Source organism: Physeter macrocephalus, chromosome 6, assembly GCF_002837175.3.
Source record: "Physeter macrocephalus isolate SW-GA chromosome 6, ASM283717v5, whole genome shotgun sequence".
Lineage (NCBI taxonomy): Eukaryota > Metazoa > Chordata > Mammalia > Artiodactyla > Physeteridae > Physeter > Physeter macrocephalus.
Window position 1 is genome coordinate 53485370 of NC_041219.1, and position 24908 is coordinate 53510277.

A 24908-nucleotide genomic window follows, 5' to 3' on the forward strand; every position below is an offset into this window, starting at 1 on the left:
TCCCAGAGACGAGAAGTGAGGCTCGAGGGGGAGCCATCTGCCCGGGCTGACCGGCCAAGAGCGGGAGCCGGGGTCCTTGCCTGCCCTCGTCACCGGGAGACGAGCCCCATCGAGGTTCCGGGAGACACCCCGGGTCCAGGCCGTGTCCGCCTGACCCCCGGCTCGGTTCCGGGGCTCTGGCCAGGGAGATCCCTTCCGGGGCCCGGGGGGTGGTGGGACCCGCTGCCGTCGAGGACACCCCTGTGCTCAGGCCACGCGCGTCCTCTCCCTGGCTCTGTGCTCACCGCCCCTCGCAGGTTTTGGCCAGCACGCCCGGAGGCCACACGGAGGCCCCAGGTACTGAAAACCCACTGGGGGCGGAGGGGCGGCCGCCAAAGATCTGATGTAGCCCCACAAGCCACAGCTCGTGACCGTGTCTCCTGGACCCCACGGTGACGGCCGGGGCAGGCGGGGGGCGTCGCCTGGCCAGGGGAGCCCCGTCTGCGTGGAGCGAGCTGCCAGGCCCCGGTGTGGCCGGCGTGGCCCGCCTCCCCGCCCCGGGACAGGGCCGAGTCGGCCCGGGGAACGCAGGCCGGCCGGGCGGCCTCTCACCTTGGACTTCCGTGAGCCAGTGGGGCTGACTGTAGTGCTCAGAGGCGATGGTGAGCGTGTTGAGGAAAACCAGGAAGATGACAAGCCAGTAGAAGATGCTCGACTTCACGGCCGCGCGGCATTTCCGCCTGCAGAACCGATTCCACCGGCGCCAGTAGCGGCTGCAAAGGGGCAGAGGAGGAGGACGGGGCGGGAGGCGGCTGTGAATTCAGGTCCCCGGCCGACACGCCCCAAGGTGGCCACCTCCCTCCCCTGAACCGGCCCGACCTCACCAGGGCCGAAGAGACGAATGTCCCACCAAGGTCACCGGCTCGTGGCTGGTGGTGTGGCCTTTGGGGGGGGGACCCTCCTCCTCTGGGACCGCGGCCCCCCGGCCTGTGACCCCGAGCAAGGCCAGCCTTGTGTGAGGGTCTGGCCTAAAGCTGAAGGGAGGTTATTTAATGTCATAGTAACGGCATCACTAGAAGTAGTATTGCAAATCGTAAGACTAGTATTACCAGGACTAGTAATGGTTACCATTAGCGAACCCCATGTCTGGCTGGTACCATATCGGCACTTCTCATGCCTTCTCCCAGATCCTTTAAACAAGTCTGCAAAGCAGGCGTTGTCCCGATTTGCAGGAGAAAACCAAGGACCCTGGAGTTGGGCGTCTGGACTGACACCGGGTGAGGGCAGAGCCAGCGGCGTCCCCTCCCCCCGCCTGCGGCCCAGGCGCCCGGCGCCCCCCTAGCTGCCTCGACCGTGAAGAGTGGGAGGTGAATCTGGACCAGAGGTGCTTGCCTTGAAGGGGCGGCTGTGGCGTCCTTTGAGATTACATCCTCTGTTCAGAACAGCGGGCAGACTGCCCCCACCTCTACACGCAAGTCCACACCATACGTGGGCCCTGAAAGCTCATCCATGGGCCACGGGACACTCGTGCCCACGGCCTCTGGTTAGGGACTTTCATCAAACCTGGCTGTGCATAGAACCACCTGGGGAAAGTTTAAAAAAAACAACAAAAACACACCAGGCCCCGGGCCCCAAGCCAATAAAATCTGATTGTCTGGGGTTGAGTAATTTTTAAATAACCCCCAAATACCGTTGCTGTTTGTTAAGGTTCCCCAGATGGTTCTCATGTGTAACCACGGGTGACAACCGTGAAGCCGGATGAGCCCAAGGAAACGCTCACATTTGAGAATTCAGTGGTGGGCGGGTTTATAGCTTGTCCCGTTTCATCCTCCTGACACCGAGAGAATACGCAGATATATTTGGTAATTCCGTTGACCAAACATTTACCAGTTGAACGCCACGTGAGGACGGAAGGACGGGGTGCCGGAGAGACTGCGGGGGCCCTGCATCGAGGGGGGATCTGATTCCGGAAAACCAAACACAACGAGAGCAGCCACACGGTCAACCCCAGCTGGGGGGCGGTAAGAGGGGTGCCGTGGCCAGCCGCCGGGCTGGAGGTGACGGAGGCAACAGCTTTACTCACGGAGGGAGGACAGTGAGGTGACATGGACTTCGGAGGCGGAGTCAGCAGGCCTTTGGCCCTGACCGCGAGCGCAGGGGAGAGAGAAAGGGTGGAGGGGCGTCCGAGGAGGCCGTCACCAGCATGGGCGCCCTGCCGAGCGGGGCTCGGCCGGGAAACGCCTTGAGGTACTTGCAGGTCGTGTCCGTAGGGACACCCACCAGGCGGCTGAGGACAGAGCCCCCGCTTGGGGACAGAAGGCGCGGGGGGGTGACGGCTGTCGTCCTGGACACCTGCACTCATATCTGCATGAAGTCACAGGTCCCCAGGTCCCGAGGCTCAAGACTCTGTTGTTAGGACCCCCCCCCCCCGCCGCCCCAGATGGCCTTCTGGAGAGCTTGACTTTATTTATATTTCTACTCTGTTATTTTTGTTACCTACGGTCCGTGGAAAATCCTGCTGCTACACCTTCGTTGAAATCTGTTCTGAGATTAGAAAGCGAGGGGCACGTCTAAGGTGGGCCTTGCTGCCTGGGAGCTGCAGGAGGACCTGGCTTTGGCTTGCGGGGCAGGGAGGGAAGAAAGGATTAAGGGGGTGGTGTTCTGACCTGACCTCACCCCCGTCACTGAGGGGGCGGGGACACCACCTCCAGGGAGCACCAAACCTTGGCAGGGACGTTTGCTGCTACTTGCGGGGAGAGTCGCTACATGGAGAAGAAAGGCCTGGGGGTCAGAAGACGATGGCTCCCGATGCGCTGTGGAGGCCTCCATGCTCTAGACACACCGCCGGGCGACAGCAGGGGTGGCGGAGGGCACGGGGGGACAAGGCAATGGGACGGGGGCCCAGGTGGTCCCTAGCGGGGGGTGGCCTCCGGCGGTGCCGGACCACGGCGCTCAGGCGCCTGCTCTCGCCAGGGCGGGGTTCTGCTTCTCTCCTGCGATCGAGCTTGGTGATATTGTAGACAAAGTTGGTAAGACTTTTTTTCCCCCGAAAAACGAGTTTTCAGGACAAACTCATATCCAATCTTAAATAGTGTCAACTACGAAGTGGCGCTCGCCACCTAGCTCTACAAGGATTGAGTCATGAGCCGCTGCAGCTGCTGAACTTCAAGGCGCCCTGAAAGGAGCTCAGGGCGGAGAGCAGGAAGGAGGCCCTCTGCGCTCCGGGAAAAACTGGCAGAGCAGGCCTTCGGATAGTTAGGTGTTTTCAGGAGAAGATTTTATGAGCCCTATTCTTGCATCTCCTCGTGTCTAGAAGAGCACTAACCTCCTTCATGGTGACGTCTGCTCCTCGTGACGAGCTGTAACCTTCACGAGACGAGCAGAACCTTCTGCAAAAATATGTGCTGGATTGTATGTACTCCCCCTTCAAAAAAATCACTTATGTACTGACTTTCCTCCTACCTCTCGGGAGCAGTTTCTCAGAGCTCCGAGATGCTGTCTCCCGGGCTACAGTCCTCATTTTGCCCCGAATAAGACTTAACTCACAAGCTTCACATAGTGCATTTTTTTAAGTTGGCAATAGGTTACACTGTAGTTGCAAAGAATGTTTTGAATAGAGACAACCTCATTTACGAAAATCACCAATAACTGTGATTCGGAGGCCAAAGGAATCACGGTTGGTTTCTGCCACAGTTCGGAGGAACCGACTCCAACTCTGTCTCACACCCAGAACGTGACTGCGCTCTTCCCCAAGTTTGGGGCTGGTGGATGCGGGTGCCACACGCCCGGGCCTGTCCCGGGGTCTGGAGATGCTCTGCTGGAGGCCCTGCAGCTGTGGCTGTGACGGACGGGGCGGCACGCGTGGAATCGTGCGCTCCCGAGACAGCCACTCAGGAGAGTCACGTGGGTTCGGGCCGGGGCGGGGGTGGAGTAATTACCATCCAGAGAAAGTATTTAAAGATAATTACACACCTCCCACCCTTCAAAATATAGCTTTGCTTGACAACTGGTTTCCTGGCAACGCTTCCTACTGTACAATAAATGCAATGGTTTATCGGAGTGCGTAAATGTATTTGTGTGTTTACATATGCACGGAGGATACAGAAAGTAAACGATAAAACAGGGAGGAGGAATTTGCCTGCTTTTCAGGTTCCCTTCACTCTCACTGGCAAAGTTGTTCCCTCTAGAAGTGGAACTTCCCCGACACAGCCCTGGAGGTGACGGCGGGCACGGACGTGGCTCTCACACGTCTTCAAACCCGCGCGTCGCTGCGTTCCCACCGGCCAGCTCTGCTCGCTCGCCTGGACCCGCCTGACCCCTTCCCGGTACCGGCCCGGCTCCTACCTTTCCATCGGCACGGCTGTCCCCCCACCAGTCCTCCCCTTCTGGGTCCCCCCTTGCTTTAGGGCTCAGCGGGGGCCCCAGCTTCCCGGCGGTGCACTTTTCTAGACGTCCCAGCTGCCAAGTTGCAGTCACACTTACTGTCCGTGTTGCTCACTTAGCTACACATTCAAGAAACATTTATTGAAACATCTTCCCCGAGCCAAGTACTAGATATTCAGCTTAACACACAGACGGGAAACTCGGGTCGGTGATACGGACCCCGAGGGTGCTGCGCGCCAGGCGGGCTTAGCAGAGGTGCCCCAGGGGCACGTAGAAGGGCATCCCAGCCCACCGTGGGGTGCCAGCAGCCTCCCCAGAGGACCGTCTCCTGTAGGTCAGTATCTTTACTGTGTGACTCCAGCTTCTCCACTGAGATCGCAGGGTCCTGAGGGGAAGGGGCTGCGTCCTTGTCCTTTGTGATGGGCTCACAGTAGGACCACTGGGCCGGCAGGCAGGTAGGGCAGCAGAGACGAACGTTACACACACTTACTCACTCCGCGCTGTGGACGAGGCTGAGGACCCCGCGGATGGGGTCGGGGTGAGGAGGGGGCAGTGCTCCTGAAGGAGTTTGCTCGGCACAGAATTTTGGACAAGCATCTGGAACAGGAGACAGCACCCAAATGGTGGACACTTGGGGCTCCTTCCAGTGGCCAGAGCTGAGAACAAGGAACCCAGAAGATCCTTAACATTTAACTAGTTTATACACAAGTAACCAAAAACTGGGTTATTAGCGACTGGGGCAAATTTGGGCAAGTGCCTTATTGCTCATGGGATGGCAGAGGTAAAGGGACCTCGGAGGCACATTTCTCTGAAGACGGGCGAGACAGGGCTCCCAACCTCAGACCCCCGAGGGGTTCACTTCAGACCGTTGTGACGTCCGGATCCAAAGCCCCAACATGTTATCTGACTAATCCCTTCAAGCTGCAGAAGGCGTTCAGAATCGTTCCGTAACTGTTTAAGTCCTATTCTGAGCCCCAAATGTTGCAAAGTTCTTTATTCCTCAAAGTAGAGACTTGGCTTGACCAAGGGAATACCCTAATATTGCCCTAATATTAGAAGTCCATTAATTTGCCAAAATTTCCCTAAAACCTCTGCTCTAATATTTCCTTTAAAGACCCTGTGACTTTGTATCACTGTCTTGCAAATGGAACAGGCCAGTTTGAGGCTCAAATTCTGTTATTTGTCATTGTTAAGCTGAGAAAGTGATCGAGAATACTTTGTGTGTGTGTGTTTAACTCAAATTTTAGATTCTTTTCTGGAGTAAAACAGCCTCTTCACTGTTTACGAGGTTACTTTTGAGTTGCAGAAATTCTCTTTCCGTTTCCCCTGTGTTACTGTGTTCTTCTCCTGCGCCTCCTATACCCGTGTCAGCTGCCACAATCAGACAGACAGAAGGGGTGAGGACACTGTTTTCCTGCGTCTGCAGCAGACAGAGGTTGCTCAGGGTCGACTTGGTGATTTTGACGGCATTTTCAATCCATTGCCAGCCTTTGTTATTCCCTAAACAGACACCACCGCTGGACCGTATAGGGTGTAGATGAGGCAGCTGCCATCTGACCCTGTGGGGTCACACTGTCCAGTGTGGTAGCCACTGGCCGCCTGTGGCTACTGCACACGTGAAACGTGGCCAGTCCAAACTGGGCATGCAGTGAGTGTAAATGACACACTGGATTTCAAAGAAAAATTAATATAAAATATGTCATTCATTTTTCATATTAATTACATATTGAAATAACGTTTTAGACGCATTGGCTTAAGTAAGCTATATTAAGATGAATTTCACCTGCTCCTTTTCACTTTTTTAACATGGCTACTAGAACGTTTTACAAAGGGTGTAAGTGTCCGCCGTTGTGTTTCTACTCAACGGCTGTGCCCTGGAGCGCCCGACCCCTTGCTGCAGCCCCTAGACACACGGCTGGGCAGAAACAGCTTCGGATCCCAGGGCAGGACTTCATCACATGCTGCAGAGCCCGGGTCCTGGGCGTGGGTTCTGACTTGGCCAAGCGTGAGCCACGTGGCCCCGGGCCTCTTTCAGCCTCAGTATCCTCCTCTGAAAATGGGTTTACTGATGGTGCCAACTGACTAGGAATAAGCCTTTTGGGAATGACGACAGAATCTTCTCTGTGTATTTCTGTTGTATCTTGAGTAGCAGCTGCAGGGGGAGGAGCCCTTCCCAGAGGGGGATCTGGTACCAGCAGGTTGAGCCGCGTCTCAAAACCGAGCAGAGTCCAGGGGTCCAGGTGGACGCCCGTGCCCCCTCTTCTTCGAGAGCACAGTTGACACCCTAGAGCACCGGATACAGAACGCCCCCTGTCTCCTGGGTCATCTCAGGCTGGAGCGAGTCCAGGCAAGTCTGTGATTTCTTTCCCCCGCCACCAGAGCACGTTTGTTCATTCGTTCACTCACGCATTCACTTGTTCATTTATGAGTCACCCATTTTCATGTAAGGAGAATGATGTTTTGGAAATATTTTCAAATGTATTTTTATACCCCTTTAGTCTCTCCCTGCATGGGGGCTTTGGAACTGCCAGAAGCACAAAGCGCTTTCTCAGCTTTGGCTGTAAAACAGAACTTTCATTTCAGTCTGCGTCAAGCCTGATGTCATTCGGGGGCAGGTCAATCCATTTGTCCCTTCACTTAGTATTTATTAAGTCCCCGCTAAGTGCCAGCCGCCTCGCTAGATGCTGGAGAGAAAGCAGTAAGGTCCGAGCGTTATGGAGACAAAGGATTTTCTACATTTCTCGAGCTCTCTCTCCTGTAACAAGAGCTGGACCTGGGAGACTTGACCCTAGGTTTTTTATGTGAAGGAGGTCTTGGCTTCAGAGGAAGTGGAAGGGGAGAAAGCCTGCATTTTCCAGCCCCAGCGGAACACAGGAGCAGAGGGTGACAGCAGGAGAGGAGAGGGTCCCCCACCAGCATCCTCATTTAATTCTCTGGCCGAGCGCCAAGCTCTAGAAACAGCCAGATAGTCACGGGGAGGCCAGGACATCAGGGCTGAAGGCACCTCTCCTGGGCGTAGCACGGGGTCTGCGGGGCCCTGGGGGACGCCAGCCTTCGGCCTAGAGCTCTACCCAGGCAGGCCCAGAGCGGGACAGGCGGCCGGCACGTAGGTGCGCGTCCAGTTCCCGCAGCCTGTCCACGGAGGGCCTGGAGGTGTCCATGGGCTCAAAGAGCCTGGGGGCCAGAGACCAGAGAGGCAAACATGGGGCCCACGGACACCGTGGGTGGAGGCCCAAGCAGATGGACCTGTGGCCCCTCGGCAGCCCGGTTCAGAGGAACGAGCCGGGGCCTCGGGGTGGAGCCCAGGGCCAGTCCTCACTGAGGCCTGGGCACTTCCGGGGTCTAGAAGTCCCGGCCCTGCTTCTCCACCCTGGAGAGGAGCTGGGCAGAGGAAAGAAGAGAGCTGAACACTTAGCTTAAGGGACAGTTTAAAATGCAACCTTGGGCTACATGGCTCGGCCGGACTAAATTTAATGTTATTTATGCTCCTGCTACACAGGAGGTGAGGCTGGGGAAGCAGGATTAGATCAATAATGAAACTTAAACGCACTAAGTTTTGGCTCATACAGGCTTTGTGGGAGTGAATTCCCACCCCTACTCCCGTATCTGTCCATCCAGTGCACACGGTGGACAGCCTGCTCCCCGCCGGGCGCCCGGCTCGGCTCCCCGCAAATAACACCTCGGAGGCTCACGGAGCCTACTGGCGACACGGGAGCCCGCGCGGGGAGGGCGGTGACGGAGGCCTGAGCAAAGCGCTGGGGGGAGGGAGGGGAGTCTGCAGAAGGCGTGGAGATGCGGTGCCAGCGAGGTTCGTAACAGGAGCCCGAGCTCTCCGGGGGAGGCTCAGGGACACGGCGATTCGGGTGGAAGGAGGGCTCCACGCAAAAGCCTGGCCGTGCGAGAGGACGGGGGACGCTCAGGAACCGCGGGATGTGCAGGCGGCGAGGCAGGAGGGGCGGACAGGGCCAGGACGGGGCACCGAGGAAGGTTCTGAAGCAGCACCGTCGGAACCCGCGTGCCCTCACCTTCCATAAACATGGTCGAGAACAGAAGCAAGTGGCCACGTGGCACTTATTTCAACCGGACTTCACCTTATAAGGGAGGGGGACACAGCTTCTCACAACGTCCTAGGGCCAGTGCCACCAAAATCACTAACCTGCCCAAGCCCGGAGCCACTCGCCTGGTCTGACCCACAAGCCTCTTCCTGAGAGCCGTGCGGAAGGAAAGCAGACCCTCCGCAGACCCTCCCTCAGCCCCCAGCCAGGGGTGTCCCCAGTCCAGCAGGAAAGGAGCAGCTCACTCACCTGAACTTCGACTTGGAGATCCTGTGGCTGAAAGGGAAAGAGGAGACGTTACCAAACGACACACACGTTTGCCTCTTTACTCAGACGTCCCCGGTGACCACACGGGCGCTGGACGGAGCAGCTTCGGAGAGGCAGCCCTGCGGTCAGCACGTCCTGGTGTCTGTGTGTTTGAAGGGGAGACCGAGGGCTGGCCCAGCCCACAAACCTACGAGCCTAGCATCTTCTAAGTGGAGACGTGGCCCCCGGAGAGGGTGCCGTGTTCTCAGACGGTCAGCTGGGGTCGGGCAGCGGGTTGGGGGCCACGCCCTGAGAACAGTCGTGGAGGACAGGAGCCCCTCCTGCAGACGCGGCCCTCGGACACTGCAGGCGGGAACAGGCTGGCAGAGGCCCAGCGCTGTCTGAATGGGAGCCCGGCCCCCTCTCCACCCGGCCTGAGCGTGGAGCCTGGGCCCAAGGATGCTGGCAGTGGCGTGCAGCCCTAACGCCCTGGGGACTTGTGGACAGGAGCACGGGTGGGTGCGCTGGTGGCTGACTCGAGGGGCACCTCGGGGGAAGGCGGGGCACTGAAAGGTGGAAACTTCCAGGAGGCCTCGCGGCCCGTGGGAGGCTGGATGGAGCCGGGCTGGGGGCAGAGATCGTGCAGGCGCTTGAGACGGCCCTGCGGAAGGCCACAGGTCGGGAAGGCCCCGGTGTCTGCGGAGTGCGCGCTGGCAGGGCCGTGCCCGGACGGGCAGGCGGGTGCGGAGCGCCGGTCAGAGACGAAGAGGGGACAAAATCCGCCCGTCCCAGCTCAGCACAGTGAGCTCCGCTGCGAAGCAAGAAAACAGCCCCTCTTGCTATTTTTTGTTGAAAAAAATAAAGCAGAGGATGTGACCGGTGGCAGAGCCATCGTGCGTGAGATAATTATGTCTCTGGGGCACTGAGAACCAGAGCCAAGAGCCTTTACTGCTCCGAACCGCCAGCTGATAACCTCTCCCACCCAAAGACGCTGGCGAGGGCTGCAGGGTTTTAATCACACGTTACACGGCACGTGGGCGGAGGCCGGGGCCACGGGTGCCATCTTACCTAGGGCCACAGTTTAATGGAAAAACAAATGTCTTCCAGCTGCGCCTGGATGGTGGGGAGCCGGGGGCTCCCTCCTCCTCCCTCCTCTAGCCCAGCCAGGCTTGCCGGACAGCTGACCCCTCGCTGAGGGACGCGAGCTAGCATGGGTGGTCATCAGCCTGGCGGCCCTGCCACGGGGCCTGGCCCGGCCCCGCCTTCTCTCGGAGATTTCCAGAGGCCTCTCAGGGGCCCTTCGGTGCAGACCACACGCCCTCCCTCTAAGCCTCCCTCTCAGTCCGGCGGGTCATCAGTTCTTAAGAAGTCCCGGGCGGGGCACCGAGGTCTGAGTGTCCACGTCTCCCAGGCAGCGACTCTGGGACGCGGCGCGGGAGGACCAGGGCTCCCGTTGGGACGACGTCCTGGGTAAGCGCGGTCACTGGCTGTGGCTCCTTCCCGGGTGTTCTGGAACGTTCCGAGGCGGAGGAAACGGAGTGGGACTCCCTCTCCCCCGTGGTTACGTGTCCTGGCGTGCGAGCCTGGACGCCACACTGGAGCCTGATTGCTGTCGCCGCTCTCAGGTTGTGAGCGTGCTTCCAGGCTCGCTGGGCCCAAAGCACTCACCCCTTCCAAGCTCTGTATTACTGGAGCACCCCAGGTAAGAAGGGGGGCCCTCGGGGGGCACGTGTCTGGAGACAGAGGAAAGCCCAGGTATGGGAGAGCGGAGGGCCTCCCACTCCCCACGTAGGAGGGCTCAGTGCACTTCGTGGAACCAGAGGCACCCGGTCTCCGCGGGCTTCGTGTCCTGGGAGGTGACCACCGGCTCGGGGTTTGGAGAGCCGGTCCGTGCCGCCGGTGGGCGTGGGAGCCGGGCGCCTGCGGGCGCCGTGTCCGCCGCCCCAGCCCTGCGCTCCGGCCGGGTGGCGGGTGCCGCCCCCCGGACCCCAGCGAGTGCACAGACACCGGGGGGCCCGGCTGCTCAGAAGGCGTCCGGGCTCCCCTTAGGTACTGCTCTACAAGGTGGGGTTTCCTCCCCGCGTTTCCCGAGGATTCTCGAAGAGCAGCAGGTGCGGAAAGTGTGTGACTCGCAGGGGAGGCCACGAGTGCAGCCCCGCTGGGCGGACCTGACGCTTGTCCGGCCCAGCTGCCGCTTTCCCTCAGGCCTCCACAACCGACCTCCCAGGAAACCGCGGTTGCCTTTGCCGATGTGAAGGTTTAAAACGGGAGACACGCCTGGAACTCCCTCTGGCTTCGCTCAGTCACTCAGTTTGCATTTGTCATTATTGGACAAATATTTGAACTTCTTGGGAGCTACTTGTATGTTTAGCCTTTCCGCTTCTGAGAGCCGTGAGCCCGCATGTTTGCTCCCTGCCGTGTGACACGGCGATTCCCCGAATCCGCCCGATTCGCCCTAACGTCGGTCAGATGGCGCTGCAGGCACCATCTAGGCTGACGCACGTCTGAGGCGATGTCCTCCGCTCCACGCACGGCTGGTGCGGCCAGAGGGGCCGGAGCCTGGACCCCCGTCACAGTCCGCCTCTAGGGGACCCGCTAGCTTGAATCTCCTGCGCTATCCGGGGACCCCTAGCTCACTTCTGTGACGAGATGCGCGTCCGTCGGTATCATCGACCCTCTGCGTCGGATCCTGTGTCTGACTCTACCTTCTTTATAGAACTGTGCGCTTTGAGACTAAGGGGACCTCGCGCTCACCAGCGGGATTGGGGTCTGCCATTTTACAAGGTGCAGCCTGCCTCCCTCACGGGGCCTCCCCTGCGGAAGCCGCAGACACAGAAGAGGTGCAGGGGGTCCCCGCAGGCGGTTCCCAGGCCCCTCTAGGAGCCAAGGGCACAGGAGCCAACGGCAGCCGCCCTGCACGTCCCAGGGGGCGAGGCTGAGGTTGCCGCCCGGGCCCAGATCTGGGACTCCCGGTCCACGGCTCTCTTCCCGCCTTCGGTCCGTCCCAGAGCACCGGGCACTTCTTTCTGTGCGAGTCCGTGTCTCCCTCTCTGACGCCAGCTGTGCCCTAGTCTCAGGCAATGTTGTCCCATAAGTGCCGGTCTGCTTCACGGGCTTCTCGTCTTGAAGACGGTCCTGCCTCCGCTCTGAGGAAAGGCGAGGCCCAGCAGCTCCAGGGCCGCCGCCACTTCCCCGTCCACGGGCTCTCGTCAGGAGGGAGGGTCCCCTGCGGCCGGTCCCGCCCCGCCTGCCCCGAGGCTCCAGCTCCTGCAATTAGGACACACAGAGAATGCGTCCCTTTCCCAGCTCCGCACGTGACCCTGGCCCGAGCCGCGTCAGCATCACCCCCAGAGCTGCTACGGCAGCCGCTTCGCTCGAGTGCCCGCCGCTCGGGGCCTCTCGCTCCCGCACAGACTCTTCCCGATGTCCGAGGATCCTCAAGGATGGAAAGCTCGCCGGACCAACCGGCCACGGTCAGTGATTTCTCGCGGTCTTGTGACAAAGACCAAGGCCATCGAGGGTCTACGCGGCCCCGCCCCTTCCCACGCAGGCCTGCCCTGGACGCGTCCGCCTTCCCGCCCGCATCCCCCCGGCGGCCTCGGAACCCGCTGTTGCCTCTGATTGGAAGATCCTTCCTTCCTCCACCCCCTCCGGTTCTCAGCTCAAACTTTCCTTCTTCAAAGAAGCTTTTCCTAACCTGCCAGTCTAACGCGTCTCTCCATTACTAACCCTGCATTACAGTCACTCCGCCTTCTGAACGCTTTTCCCAACTCACAGTGACGGCTCAGTGTGACTTTCACACCAGATTGGGAGCTCCAGGGAGATGGTGTCACCTCGCTCTCGGGCTCTGTGTCACCTTGGCCCAGCACCGGGCGGGCGGGCTTGCTGCCTGATGAGGGTGTGAATGGAGAGCTCGGGCTTGACGTCCCTCTCCCGGTGGCCTCCGGGCTTGGGCTTGTCTGTTCTCCCGGCACCTTTTCCTCTGTGCCTTGTTCTTTTCCTTCTGCGTGTGTCGGTTTCCCAGCCTTCAGCCCTGGCCTTCGGCCCCCGTGGACGACCCCGGTGTCACGTAACCGCATTCATCGCTTCTACGCTGGTGTCTCCAGCACGTGGTCCAGAGCGGAGTCCCGGCCTCCACCCCCTGCAGCCCCGCTGGTGACTTCAGTCTGTACCGCTTCTGTCTTCAGACTCGAAGGATAGCTCCTTCCTCGCACCACCTCCCCTGCCCGGCTGCCGCCTCCCCAGCAAAACATCGCTTTGCGGGCCCCGCCTGTCTGTCCCGCCCCCTCGGAACCATCTTCAGCCAGGCCTCATCCCGCCGCGTGGGCCGTTCGCTCTCCGCTTCAGAGACGCTAGCCTCTCCCTGGTTGCCACGGCCTGAGCCTCAGCCCCCGCCCGCTCACGCTCCTTCCGCACCAGGAACGCTGGGCTGGCGGTTTCTCCCGTCGTTGTCTGGGGGCGGGGCGGGGAAAGGCGGTCGTTTGTTGAGGACACACTGCCATCCCGGCACTGCGAAAAGGCACTTTATCCGCACAGAGTAGGTGCATAAATTCGGATATTCGCGGGGAGTGCGGCCCGTTTCCACCGAGCCCTGGACGCCTGCAGAGCGCGTCCTCCAGACGCCCCCTCCCTCTGTGGGAACAGGCTTGTCCTTCCAACGGGGCCTCGAGCTCCCAAAACGCACTCTCCAGTGACGGAGCGCCAGCGCCCCGGCCTCTCCGGGTCTGTCACGTGGGCCCAGAGCCAGAGGGCGGGGTCCTCGTCACCTTCCCTCCGACCCTTTGGGGACCTGCCGTCCACCTTCGCTAGCGTGGCCGGCCGGGGCCAACGCCCAGAATCCCGAGCGTTCGTTTGCATGGTTCCAATAGGAGGGAAGGCGGAAAGGCTCAGCCCGCTGCTTCAGAACGTAATTAGCGCTGTATTTTAACAACATTTTGACAATAAGTGCTTCCCAACAGTGCTGGGAATCAGCAGTGCAGACTCCCCGGTGCCACTGTCGGGGTGAGGGACGCCGAGGCCCCTGTGCCCTGGAAACGGTCTGCGCCTGTCCACCCGCCCCCTCGCCCGGAGGCTGGCCCGGCTCAGGTCAGATGTACCCAGACCTTCTCAAAAGGCCCAGATACGGAGGCATTTCGGCGGGGAGAGGGGAGCTATAGGAGCCGTTCCACCGACGGAGAGACTCAGACAGCCGGCCACCCGGGGCTGGTCCTCCTGCGAGCCCTCCGTCCGCCGTCCCTTTTAGTTGCGGGGGTGAGTCCTACGTGTCCCCCAGGCACCAGGACAAGCAGCTCTCACCTCCCACGGTGGAGTCTGGAGGCTGCAGGAGGCCTCACGCTCAAGGTCAGCCCGACCCCCAGAGGAACATGGCTTCAATCTGAGGACTCTGCTTTTTGAGACGCTGGGAATGAAACCAGCCGTTTGCTCATTTTTAGCAGTTAAACCATTTTCCCTTCATTTCTGGATGGCGGGACATCTCCCAGGGACCGCTGGTGTCCGTTTTTAAGATGGAGCTAAGACGGCTGCACGATGGTGATATAACCCACGTGGGCCGTCCATCCGCACGCCTGGCCCGGTCCTGGGCCCCAGTCAGCTCAGGAAGCCAGGGGCTGGGGCTTGTGCTGGGGGTGGGGGGGTGTCCCTGGGCCGGCACAGGTGCGCTTTTATTAGCTGAGTCTGCACTTCAGACACCTGTGCTCCCTTCCCTGGGTGGATAACTGCAGGTAAGACCCACGTCTCCCAGTGTATTTTCTTGCCCGTCTGCTTTTCTTCTAGAAATGAAAGGGTGCTTAGCAGGACCCAGGGAACCTAACAAAGCTGCTCCGGTGACAGGGGGTGAGGGGCTGGGAAGAAACAGACTTCAAAGCCCCCCCACACACACACACACACACACACACACACACACACACACACACACACATTTCTCTGATGGGATGGAAAGGGGCTCAGAATCCAAAAGTCAGACCCCTGCCCGGGAAGCACAGGATTGCAGAGCAGCTCCCAGCCAGAGCCACACTGCCCCCAGGGCTCCCCTCCCCACCCAGGACTCGGTTTCCCCGGCTGCTTCCGCCCCCCGCGCCTACTCACGCCAGCCTGGCCCCGCAGCTCTCTCCCTCGATGTCACCTCCGGCCACGTTTTCGGTGTTGACGGACTCGGTCTCACTGGTGGGCATGCTCACTGCAGGGGCGGGGTCGGAGGGGTGCAGAGCAAGGCGTGGAGGCAAGAGGGGGGAGGAGGGTTAGTCTGCAGCCCCCGGCCGGGAGGGGAGGCCCTGGCAGCGCCCGGCCCGGCCCCATGTCCTCGACTGACGTGCCCGCTGCTCGGCTGGGGTGACCCTTGCCACGCAGGACACTCTCAGCGGGACAGTGGGAGGAGACGCCTGGGAACGCTGACCCGAGGCCCTCCTCTACCCTGGACCCCCCGCCCTCGGACAAGCCGCGCATGCTTTCCCATTTGCGCCTGCTCTTCGCCGTAAAATGAAGAGCTTTCATGACAGTATTTTATTTTTCTTCTTTCTTTCCAACCCCCCCCCCATTCTAAGGGGCTTCATCCTCACACTTAGGGCCCAGCCTGTCTGTGGAGAGGGCTTCTCTAGGGCGTGAGCCACTTGATGGATTTGGAGGAGGGTCTGCCCTTGTCCTGAGTCCTGCGTGCTGGGTCCCGAGGCGATTCCGTCTAGGACAGAGCCTGCAGTAGAGCTCAAGGGCAACAGCCGTCTCCAGCATCGCATGCAGGATCCAGGGCGGCACTGCAGACAGGAATGGGGAGCCTCCGGGTGGGACCCACCAAACTACCGAGATGACATGTGGCCTGAAGACAGACGGCAAGAAAACCACCTCCCCACGGCATCCTGATGCTCCCATCTCAACAGGCCAAGCTGGGACACAAACCCTCCAAGTCCACCATGGCCGACCTGCCCAGCCCCTCCCCAGGCTCCTTCTGAGCCAGCAGGGGCTGGATTTCCGGGGCAGCCAGAACTTTCTAGCTTGGAGCCCAGTTTGGTGGCTTAGAAGAAGCCATTTCTTTTATTATTATCTTTTATTCCAAATAAAAGCTTATCTCAAAAGAATTCTTCTCCTCCTTTTTCATCTTCTATGGCCCTTTTAACACGACACACAAGGAGCTCCTTATTTTTCCCGCCCGCCCCTGTCCTTTAGAACGGCCGTCACATCCTCGGTCACGGCTCAGCCCTGCTTTGCAGGTCAGGAGCCCTCCGTGGCCACAGAACCTGCACGAGTGAGGGTGTGGCATCCGGTGACGTGGGACCCGCGACAAGTGCCCCCGGGGCTGCCACAGCCCAGGAACTGATCACGCCGTACGGATAATTCTACTGGTTGTACGGATGCTGCTGGATGTGGGGCGTCCCCGGTCTCTTTTCTTTTGGATGAAGTCGAGTCGGGCAGGTGTGAGAGACTCATTCTGAGGATGTGGGAGACACAGCCGGAAAGCCCGCGACTTCCCACACGCTTGACTGTCCTGTGTCCACCCTCGACTCCTTCTCCATAAACTCGGGTGAAAACAAATCCAGACATCATTTCAAGGAAGGCTGGTGCTGGATGGACTTTGGACATCGCCCAGCTTTCCCGTCACAGGACAGGGAAGTGAGGTCCAGGGGAGGGCCAGGTGCCCGGGTCACACAGCGGTTGGGGGCTCGGACTGGATCACAGGTGTCTCGGGCCCCCGCCCCGTGCTCACCCCGATGGCCCCCGGGGTTACACCCCAGACGAGATGGGATTCCTGCAGCCGAGCAGGCTCTGGGGGCACCACAGGCGCGTGGGGAGCTGCCAGCCAGCGGTTCTGGATTTCACGGGGTTTAGAGCTGGCACCTTCAGTGACCTTAACCTTGGCCGGCGCTCTTCAAAGGAAAGGCCCCGACAGGGCTCAGCCACTGCTGGTCGTCATGTCTGCTGACTTTATACATTTGAAGGGACAGCGAGGTGGTGGCTTTGGGTGGGACAGGCTATTCTCCGCTCGCACACATGCACACGCACCCACACCAGGAGAAGCGCGCTCCCGCCCTGCCCCGTGGCCGCCAGCACATAATTTACACGCACGGGGGCATGGGGGACCTCACAGTGGGTTTCTGGGGGGCGATTAGACCAAGCGAACTCCCCTTCCTTCTGATCAAGCAAGCCCGCCAGGCACTTCCTTTCACAGACAAGATATCAGAGTCGAAAACCAGGAGTAAGACGTGGACAGAGCTCAGGGCCAGCCTCAGGCAAAGGAAGAAACAGGGGACCTGGCGACCGCACAGAGGACGTCCCGCTAACCTCCAGAAACAAACTAAGAGAGAGTAAAAATTGATCAGTCAAAACAGGGAAGAACACAGAACAAAACAGGACCCAAACCCCAAATCACATGCATTAACAACGCAAAACCAACAATGGATCCTGGGGAGAAGGGGTCACTCCCGCAGCAGCGTCTACCCTGGCAGGTGGGTACTGATTTTGAGGAGACGGGTACCCAGGAGGGTCCCAACTCATCCCTACTTGTTAGTGGGACTCCCGAAGACTTGGTCACGAGAGGAAAGGGTCAGGCTCGTTTTTACCCCACGTAAACAGCCATCTCCGAAGCACACTTATCTTCACAGTTCAAAGCTTGAAACAACATGGATGGACCTGGAGGGTATTATGCTCAGTGAAATAAGTCAGAGAAAGACGAATACCACATGACATCACCTATATGTGGAATCTAAAAAATAGAGCAAACTAGTGACTATGACAGAAAAGAAGCAGACTCACAGATACAGAGAACAAACTAGTAGTTAGCAGTGGGGAGAGGGATGGGAGGAGAGGGGACATAGGCGTAGGGGGCTAACAGGTACAAACTACCGTGTATAAAATAAATAAGCTACAAGGATATATTGTACAGCACAGGGAATATAGCCAGTACTTTATAATAACTTTAAATGGGATATAGTCTATACAAATATTGAATCTCTATATTGTATACCTGAAACTAATATGATATCGTAAAGCTACTATACTTTAATAAAAAAAGAAAATAGTTTAAAACAATGCTTTGCACACCAACAAAAACAAAAACAACCAACACAAAGCTTGGAATAAACAGAAACTTTACAACCAGTAGCATCATTTGTTCACTTCTCAAAATTCCTATACGAAAACAGGGCTGAGAGTTAGAGTTGAAATGGATGACTTAGCAAATTTCCCTTCTAGAAAAAGACACACGTCAGTTTAGAATGACAAGGGTCACTCGAGTGAGTGTCTCATGGTGAGGGGTCTTTTATTTGGCGGTGGGAGGGGTAACGGGCTGCCAGCCTCCAAGTCTGTCTGTCCACACAGACGCCTGAGGGGACAGTCCTGGCCGGCGGGGGCCCAGGTCACTGACCTGCTACACAGAAGCTCATCCAGCTTTTGGCTTTGGCATCCATACTGTCCCATCTTGTTTGACTTCAGAAATAGCTATGCGATCACTTTAAAAATAATAGAAAGAGCTTGATAAAAACACGGCCTTTCCCTCTATAACTGAACTTGACCAGGCCTGGTGAGTCATGCGGGCACAGGTGGCAGCCGCCCGCGTGGAACGTGGTCGGAAGAGCCTCCAGTCATGCCCTTGACGGTGGGCGGAGTCTCTGGGGAGCTGCTCTTTGGGGTCAAGGTGTGCATTTAAAGGTTCCTTGCTTTACATCACGGTTTACATCCACATATTACTTCCTATTAATTTGCGATAGTTTATCCCACAGGCACCTGACGGCGTGAAGATGGTCTGTGTTTCTATTTCTAAGGGGTTAGACAGAGGCCACAGCCGACTCGTTTAGGGACTTGTTACCCTAGAGATCGCCTTGGGTCCATCTTGGAAACTGAGAGTCCAGGCCGGCCGAGGCTGGGATTGCTAATGCTGGGCCCTGATCTTGGGGAGGCGGCAAGCCTGAGTCTCCCACTGGCCACTCAGATGACCGGTGGGCTGGAAACTGAGGCAGAAAGACGGCAGAGAATCCAGGGGCCAGGGCGCACCTTTCCTGTAAAGCACGGCCTCTGAGGAATGAAATGTGCTGTTGAGTGGGCTCAGGAAGGAGGCCGAGGGGAGGCTGGTTTCCTGACTTTCTAACTGCACCGTTACCAGGGATTGTGAATCAAACCTTGGGTCTCTGGGCTGTCCTGTCCCTCAGCTTCTGCTGAGCAGATTCCGAAAGAAAATGAGATTTTCATGAAAGAGTAATTAACAGCTGCCACTGCAGGTGGTGGAAACATGATTACATTTTTAGCAACATCAGTGAGCTGTACAGACTCCATCTTGCCAAGAACGGATTCTCTCCCCAAACTTCCACTCTTGGGGGCAACTTGCTTGAACGGCGCTTAGTAGGACCACGTTTCTGCATCTCGAGGGAGGTGCACAGTTCTCATCTCCCAGGAACTGATGACTTCCCTGGTCTGCTAGACAGCAGTTGTGTGGGTCCTGAGGGGGTTGGTTGTAATAAGTCACTTCCACCACAGGATAATCTCAGACTGGAAACTACATGAACCATGCTGGGAGTGCACGGGACCCAAGGGGTCGTGGAGACCGGTGTCCACAGGAGCACTGGGGTTCGCGAGCCCCCTGCGGGTTGACTCACTACATCTGGGGACCCCCTGTCACACCAGCTACCGCCCTACCCTCAGAAGGGTCTGCCTCAGGGACTGCCAGGACGGCCTCAGGGCAGAGCTCCAGGTGAGAGATGGCGGGGCGGACGTGGGCGGAGGTGGGCAGGCCTGCGAGTCTGGAGCCTTCCGTCACCATGCCGGCCTGACTTTGTCCGTGGGCTGGGGCAGCAGGAACGGCCGGCCTCTCCTGGGACTGGCTGAGAGCAGTGCCCAGAACTGAGCTGGGAGCCTCACCGTCGGGTGGAGGAATCCTCCAGGCGGCTCTTGGTGGAAGAGGCCTGGGGGCTCGGGGCCAGGCATCCCGGGGGTGTCAGGAGCCGGAGGAGCTGAGGGCGTTCCTCAGCCAACCTGAACTTGCCTTTCTCCAGGGCCGCCCGGCTGCCAATCCTGGGTGGGCCCGACGGCAAGATCTAGTCGCCAGCCTCCTACGAACTCACAGACGGAGCTAGAGAACTGACTCTGCCACTTGCTTGGCCAGACACCCGTTTTATCATCTTTTTTGCATACAAGTGGTCTGATTAGTATTCTTTTTCCGAAAGTACTAATCCAAGTTATGGTTAACAAGCAAAAGGGGTCCTAACTTCCTGCCCCGCTGACTCCAACCTGGAATCCCAAACCCCCCGTAATCGGGCTCCATGCTGTCTGTTAGGGCCACATGTGTCCCCTCAAAATTCACAGGTTGAAATCCTGACCCCTGGAACCCCAGAGTGTGGCTGTGTTTGGAGCTGGGGGTTCTTTAAAGAGGTGATTGAGTTAAAACGCCATCACAAGGGTGGGCCCTAATCCCTTATGACGGGTGCCCTTATCAGAAGAAGAAATCTGGACACAGGTATGCACGGCGGGAAGATGGTGAGGATACATCCGGGGTGGGGAAGAGGCCATCTCCGCGCCAAGGACAGGGGTCCAGAGCCGCCTCCCCTCAGGGCCTCAGAAGGAACCAGCCCCGCCGACACCTCGATCTCAGGCTTCCAGCCTCCAGAGCCGTGAGAAGATGAATGTCTGCTGTTCACGCCGCCCGGTCCGCGGTACTCGGTTACGGCGGCCCTCGCCGAAGCACACGCTATCCCCCCACATCCCTGTGGCCATGATTTCTGCAGAACTGCCACCCAGGTGGGGCTGCCCGCCTCACGGCCACCTTCATCCCAGCCTCTGGGCTTTGCTACGAGGCCCCGTCCATCTCCCCTTCACCTATCCCAGGGGTCGGGGAGCCACGGCCCTCGGGCCAGACCCAGGCGGCCGCTACTTTTGTAAGTGACATTTCACTGGAGCGGGACCGCGTCGCTGGCGGGTGTCACCTATGGCTGCCTCCCCTCGGCCCGCGAGCCTTTCGGAGGGTGTGGGCGCTGCCCCCGCCTGAACCGTTCACATTTCCCCCATTCCAGTAGGGTGGCCTCCAGGACCCGCTGCCCGAGTCCCCTCTCTGAGCCCCCCAGAACTATGGCGCCTGTGAGACTTTCAGTAACAACCGGGACGCGAGCCCTAGTCCCAGACCTCCCAGCCGGTATGTCTGCGTGAGTTATTTAACCCTCCGGAGCCCAGGTTTCCTCATCTGCAAAACAAAAGACAACGGTACTATTTATGTCAAGGGCTTCTGAGAAGGGTTAAATGAAATAATATTTGTAAAGTAACTCTGTGAAACGGAAAGTGCCATAAATATTTGCTAATATTACCAAGGAATTTCCATTTGTTTTTCTGCGAGCTTGCTCTTATTTCACATGTATTTCACATGTGTCTCCCTGACACAGTTATAGCTTTCTCGAGGCCAGAGACTTCACATTAGAACTCTCTGGACTCCTTTCCAGGTCCTAGTGGTACTGGCTGTGGAATTACAGTAGACACTTGGCATCTTCGCGGGGCTTCAGGGCTGCTCCGACGTGCTGGGTGGCTTTGGGGGTTTGTCCTTCAGCTGCTCCTTCACCCGGTGCCCGGGAGGCTGACCTTTGCAAAGGGAGGCGCCAGCAGGACAGCGCCGTCAAGGCCCGTTTGGGGCTGCCACCCTTGGCGCCTGCATCTTTATGAGCCTCTCCTTAAATCGCCCAGTTCTCAAGGCTCTGTTTGCTGTCAGGACCTGACCCACACACCTCTGGCTGCAGGCAAGGTGAACAGGATGAACCCATTGACAGGGAGAGGTCATCCCCAGAGCTGAAGTTCGTTGCCCAGCTGAGAGCTGGTGGAGCAGAGACCAGCTGGCCTGGAGCCCAGGGCCTTCCCGGCTCCATCAGGCAGCCTCTGGAACAGCTTTGCTCAAATAACCCTGCAGGCTGAGCTCCTGGGAGCACCGGAGAGGAAGGACATCGCCACAGGAATGGCTTGAGCCCCGTGGCAGGACGGGGGACATTCTGGGTGTGGTTGCTGCCCCGGGAGACTCTTGGGAGGAACTGTGTCACGTTTCCTCTGGTCTCCTTTTCTCCTGCAGAAAGAGTAACTTGGAGTCTTCTCTGCAGCTGGGGAGATCCAGCCCACGGCCACTGGTGGTCTGAGGCTGCTGGGTGAAGGAGCTCTCTCCATGCGTCTCTGCCCGACTCAGGCTCTCGGGAACCTCCCTGGCACCCAGGTCTAGGAAACGCCAACGCTAGTCCTAGCCTTGGCCTTGCCACGGGGTACCTCCGAACCCTTGGCAAGGCACGTGACGGCTTGGGGGGCCTCATTTTCTTCAACTCTCTCATGAATAAACTGAACTACAGGATGAGTTGAGGGTCTCTTCTAAGGGAAAGAAGGAGACGGAGCAGGAGAGGAAAAGCAGATGGTAGACAAAAGCGGAAAGAGGTGGGGAGAGAGAGAGAGAAAGTAAGATGGTGCCCAGCCATCTGGGTTGAAGGTCACGTCGCCCCCAGAGCCCCCTCTGCAGAATCCTGCCTGCCCGGGCCCGGCAGGGCTGCCTCCACAGAAGCAATTAAAACCTGGTTGATTTTAAGCCATCGGAAAGCAAATCTAAAACAGGATTAAATATTAAGAAGCCTAACAAAGTGGCCTTATTAAAAAGGCATAGTATAAGCTCGATGTGCCATCATAATAATTATTGTTATGTTGCCATAAACCAGAGGAGGCAGAAACACCCGCCCTCGGTCTGCAGCCACCATCCGGAGAAGGAAGCCAGGTCTCTGTGCTCCCAGCAGGCCACAAACATCCAGCGCCCCCAAGCAGAAAATCTCTCTCCACCATCACGGCGCCAACGACTTGGGCGACCTCGGCTACGATGGGGGTGCCGGGGAGGGCTGCAGCTGCACCAGACGAAGGTCTGCGCTTGGTACGCGTCCCCCCTTCCTTCCCACCTGGCCCACCTTCGTTAGGGGTGACGGGGCTGCGTGGAGCATCCTCAGGCCCCTGGGGCTCTGGGGAAACGGGAGGGGCTGGACACCCCCGAGGGAAACAGCTCTCTGCCACCACTGGGGCTGAGACAGGATCTTCCAGACCCGGGTGACGGTGGCCCTTCCGTGCAGGATTCCTCTGGAAACCCAACTGTTTTAGGCACAAAACTACTTTTAGGTTGGAGATGGCATCGTTCTAGATCACAAGGCCAGGTTTAGCGGAGGGTCACCCGTGCGGCGTCACATGCAAGGTACAGAGAATGGCTGTGTCCCCAATCCCCCTCCGGCCCAGCCCAGTGGTGTCTGCCGGTCACCCCTTCATTTTAGGGCCTTGAATTCTCTCGTCCCGGACGCGTGAGAGGAACGCCAGTCATTTCTACCCGCAGGGTTGTAATAACAGCTCGGTTTTCCACCACTCGCTGCTTGCCAGTGACTCCCCGCACACTTGACATGTATCATCTGACTCAAGCCTCAGAACAGCCCTGTGAGAGATTATATGTCCCCATTACATGTTCCCATTTCATAGATCAGGCAGTGAGTGGACGAGGCGGGTGGGCATCTCCTGGCCCCTGAAGGCAGCCAGGCCGTCGTGGGGACGTTTCCAACGCGCGGGCAGACTCTTCGCCCTCCACCCCTTTCTTTGGTCCTCGTAGAGCCAACCTGCCGAGCAGGCAGGAAAGACTTCCTGGGTTTGGAGACGGAGACCAGGTCCCCTCACCACCACATCTAAACCAAACCTTCCCCGGTGTCTTCGTAGACATTACATGTTCCCGTTTCATAGATCATGAGGCTTAGAGAATGAAGCCACCTATTCAAAGTGAGCAGAGCGTCTCATGAGATCCGGGATTCAGACCCCAGCTATATCGGATGAATCCATAAAGGCCTTTCCCCATCAGGAGAGAGGACGGGGCCCGTGGATGCGCTGGGATCACTGGGACGGGGAGGAGGGCAGAGACTGTGGTGAGGGTCCTGGGAGAAGCCACACACTTTACAATCCTGCCCAGGGCGCAGCTGGGTGGGGACGTCAGGGGGCCCGAGTTTGGATTCTGGCTCTGCCACTTTGGAGCTCTGTGACCTGGGGCCTCTTATCTCCCTCCTCAGCGGCTCAGTTTCCCCACTGAGGCCTACACGTGTTGCAGGGCTAGAGAGGGCAGGCCAGCCCTTCCTTTTTACAGTGGAGACCGTGAAGGTCCAGAGAGGGTCCGTGACTTGCCCAGGGTCACACAGCTAGCTGGTGGTGGAGGTCGGGTCCCCTTCCCCCCAGCGGAAAGCCTACCCTTGGTCATCCCAGGCCCCTCCCCAGCGGTCCACGTCTCACACTTGTGCCCTGTCTGTGCTGCTCACCAGGGCCTACAGGGCTTAGGATCCTCTCTCACTGTCTCCTTCTTCTTGGGCTCCGCCTTCTCCTCCCGTTTTCTGCTCCTCAGGATAAATTTGGCTCGGGTCAGACCTCCCAAGGAGGCCCTACAGGGCGCGCGCCGTCCCGATGAGGGCAGCACTTCTTCGGGAGGCCTCGGCCTCGCCTCTCCCCCCGGCAGGAGAGCAAATTGTTGCCTAGCTTCCAGGCTGCCTCTGGGAAGGGCGTTTTCCCTTCAGCTCCCGATCCCGCGGTGCCTCCCCGGTCCCACATCCCTGGAGGAGCTCAGGGCAGCGGTCAGAACACCCCCCGACTTGCCCCTTCGGCAGGAGGTCCTTTATCGTAACTGATCTCCCGGCTCTGCCTGCCGGGCGCTGGCGGCTGTCAGGTGACTCCGCGCCCTGGGGAGGCCGCAGGCCCCGGTGCCCCCGTCACTTTAGTGGTCCACGGCTCATTCGAGACGCCCTCAGCGGCAGGGCAGGACCCCCTAGAACCCTGCTCTGGGCAAAGCGCCGGGGGCCGTGCTCCCCTCCTGCCCCGGCCAGCCCCGTCAGGACCACGTCCACGGGGGCGGCCGAGGTAAAGTTCTGGGACGGGGAAGGGCTGAGCCCATGTTCTACGAAGACACCGGGGAAGGTTTGGTTTAGATGTGGTGGTGAGGGGACCTGGTCTCCGTCTCCAAACCCAGGAAGTCTTTCCTGCCTGCTCGGCAGGTTGGTTCTATGAGGACCAAAGAAAGGGGTGGAGGGCGAAGAGTCTGCCCGCGCGTTGGAAACGTCCCCACGACGGCCTGGCTGCCTTCAGAGGCCAGGAGATGCCCACCCGCCTCGTCCACTCACCGCCTCCCGGATCCGGCCCTGATCGAGGCCCTCCTTCTCCAGTGCCGGCTCGGGAAGGCCCACGGCCGGGTGACCCACGAGGGCCAGAGGGGACCCTGCCCCACAGCACACAAGAGAGGACACCGGACGGGCTCACACG

The 24908-nt window shown here is 58.8% G+C and overlaps 1 protein-coding gene across 2 annotated transcripts in view; it reads right to left on the bottom strand.

The window, feature by feature from the left end:
* Positions 1-24908, bottom strand: part of CACNA1C (calcium voltage-gated channel subunit alpha1 C) — a 477743-nt gene that overhangs the window by 98737 nt on the left and 354098 nt on the right. For both annotated transcript variants that reach the window (XM_024128968.3, XM_028490773.2), the window contains exons 10-12: positions 14748-14838; positions 8667-8693; positions 592-752 (exon numbers count right to left, since the gene is read on the bottom strand). In XM_024128968.3, the coding sequence (XP_023984736.2) occupies positions 592-752; positions 8667-8693; positions 14748-14838 (279 nt within the window). The remainder of the gene's footprint in view (positions 1-591; positions 753-8666; positions 8694-14747; positions 14839-24908) is intronic.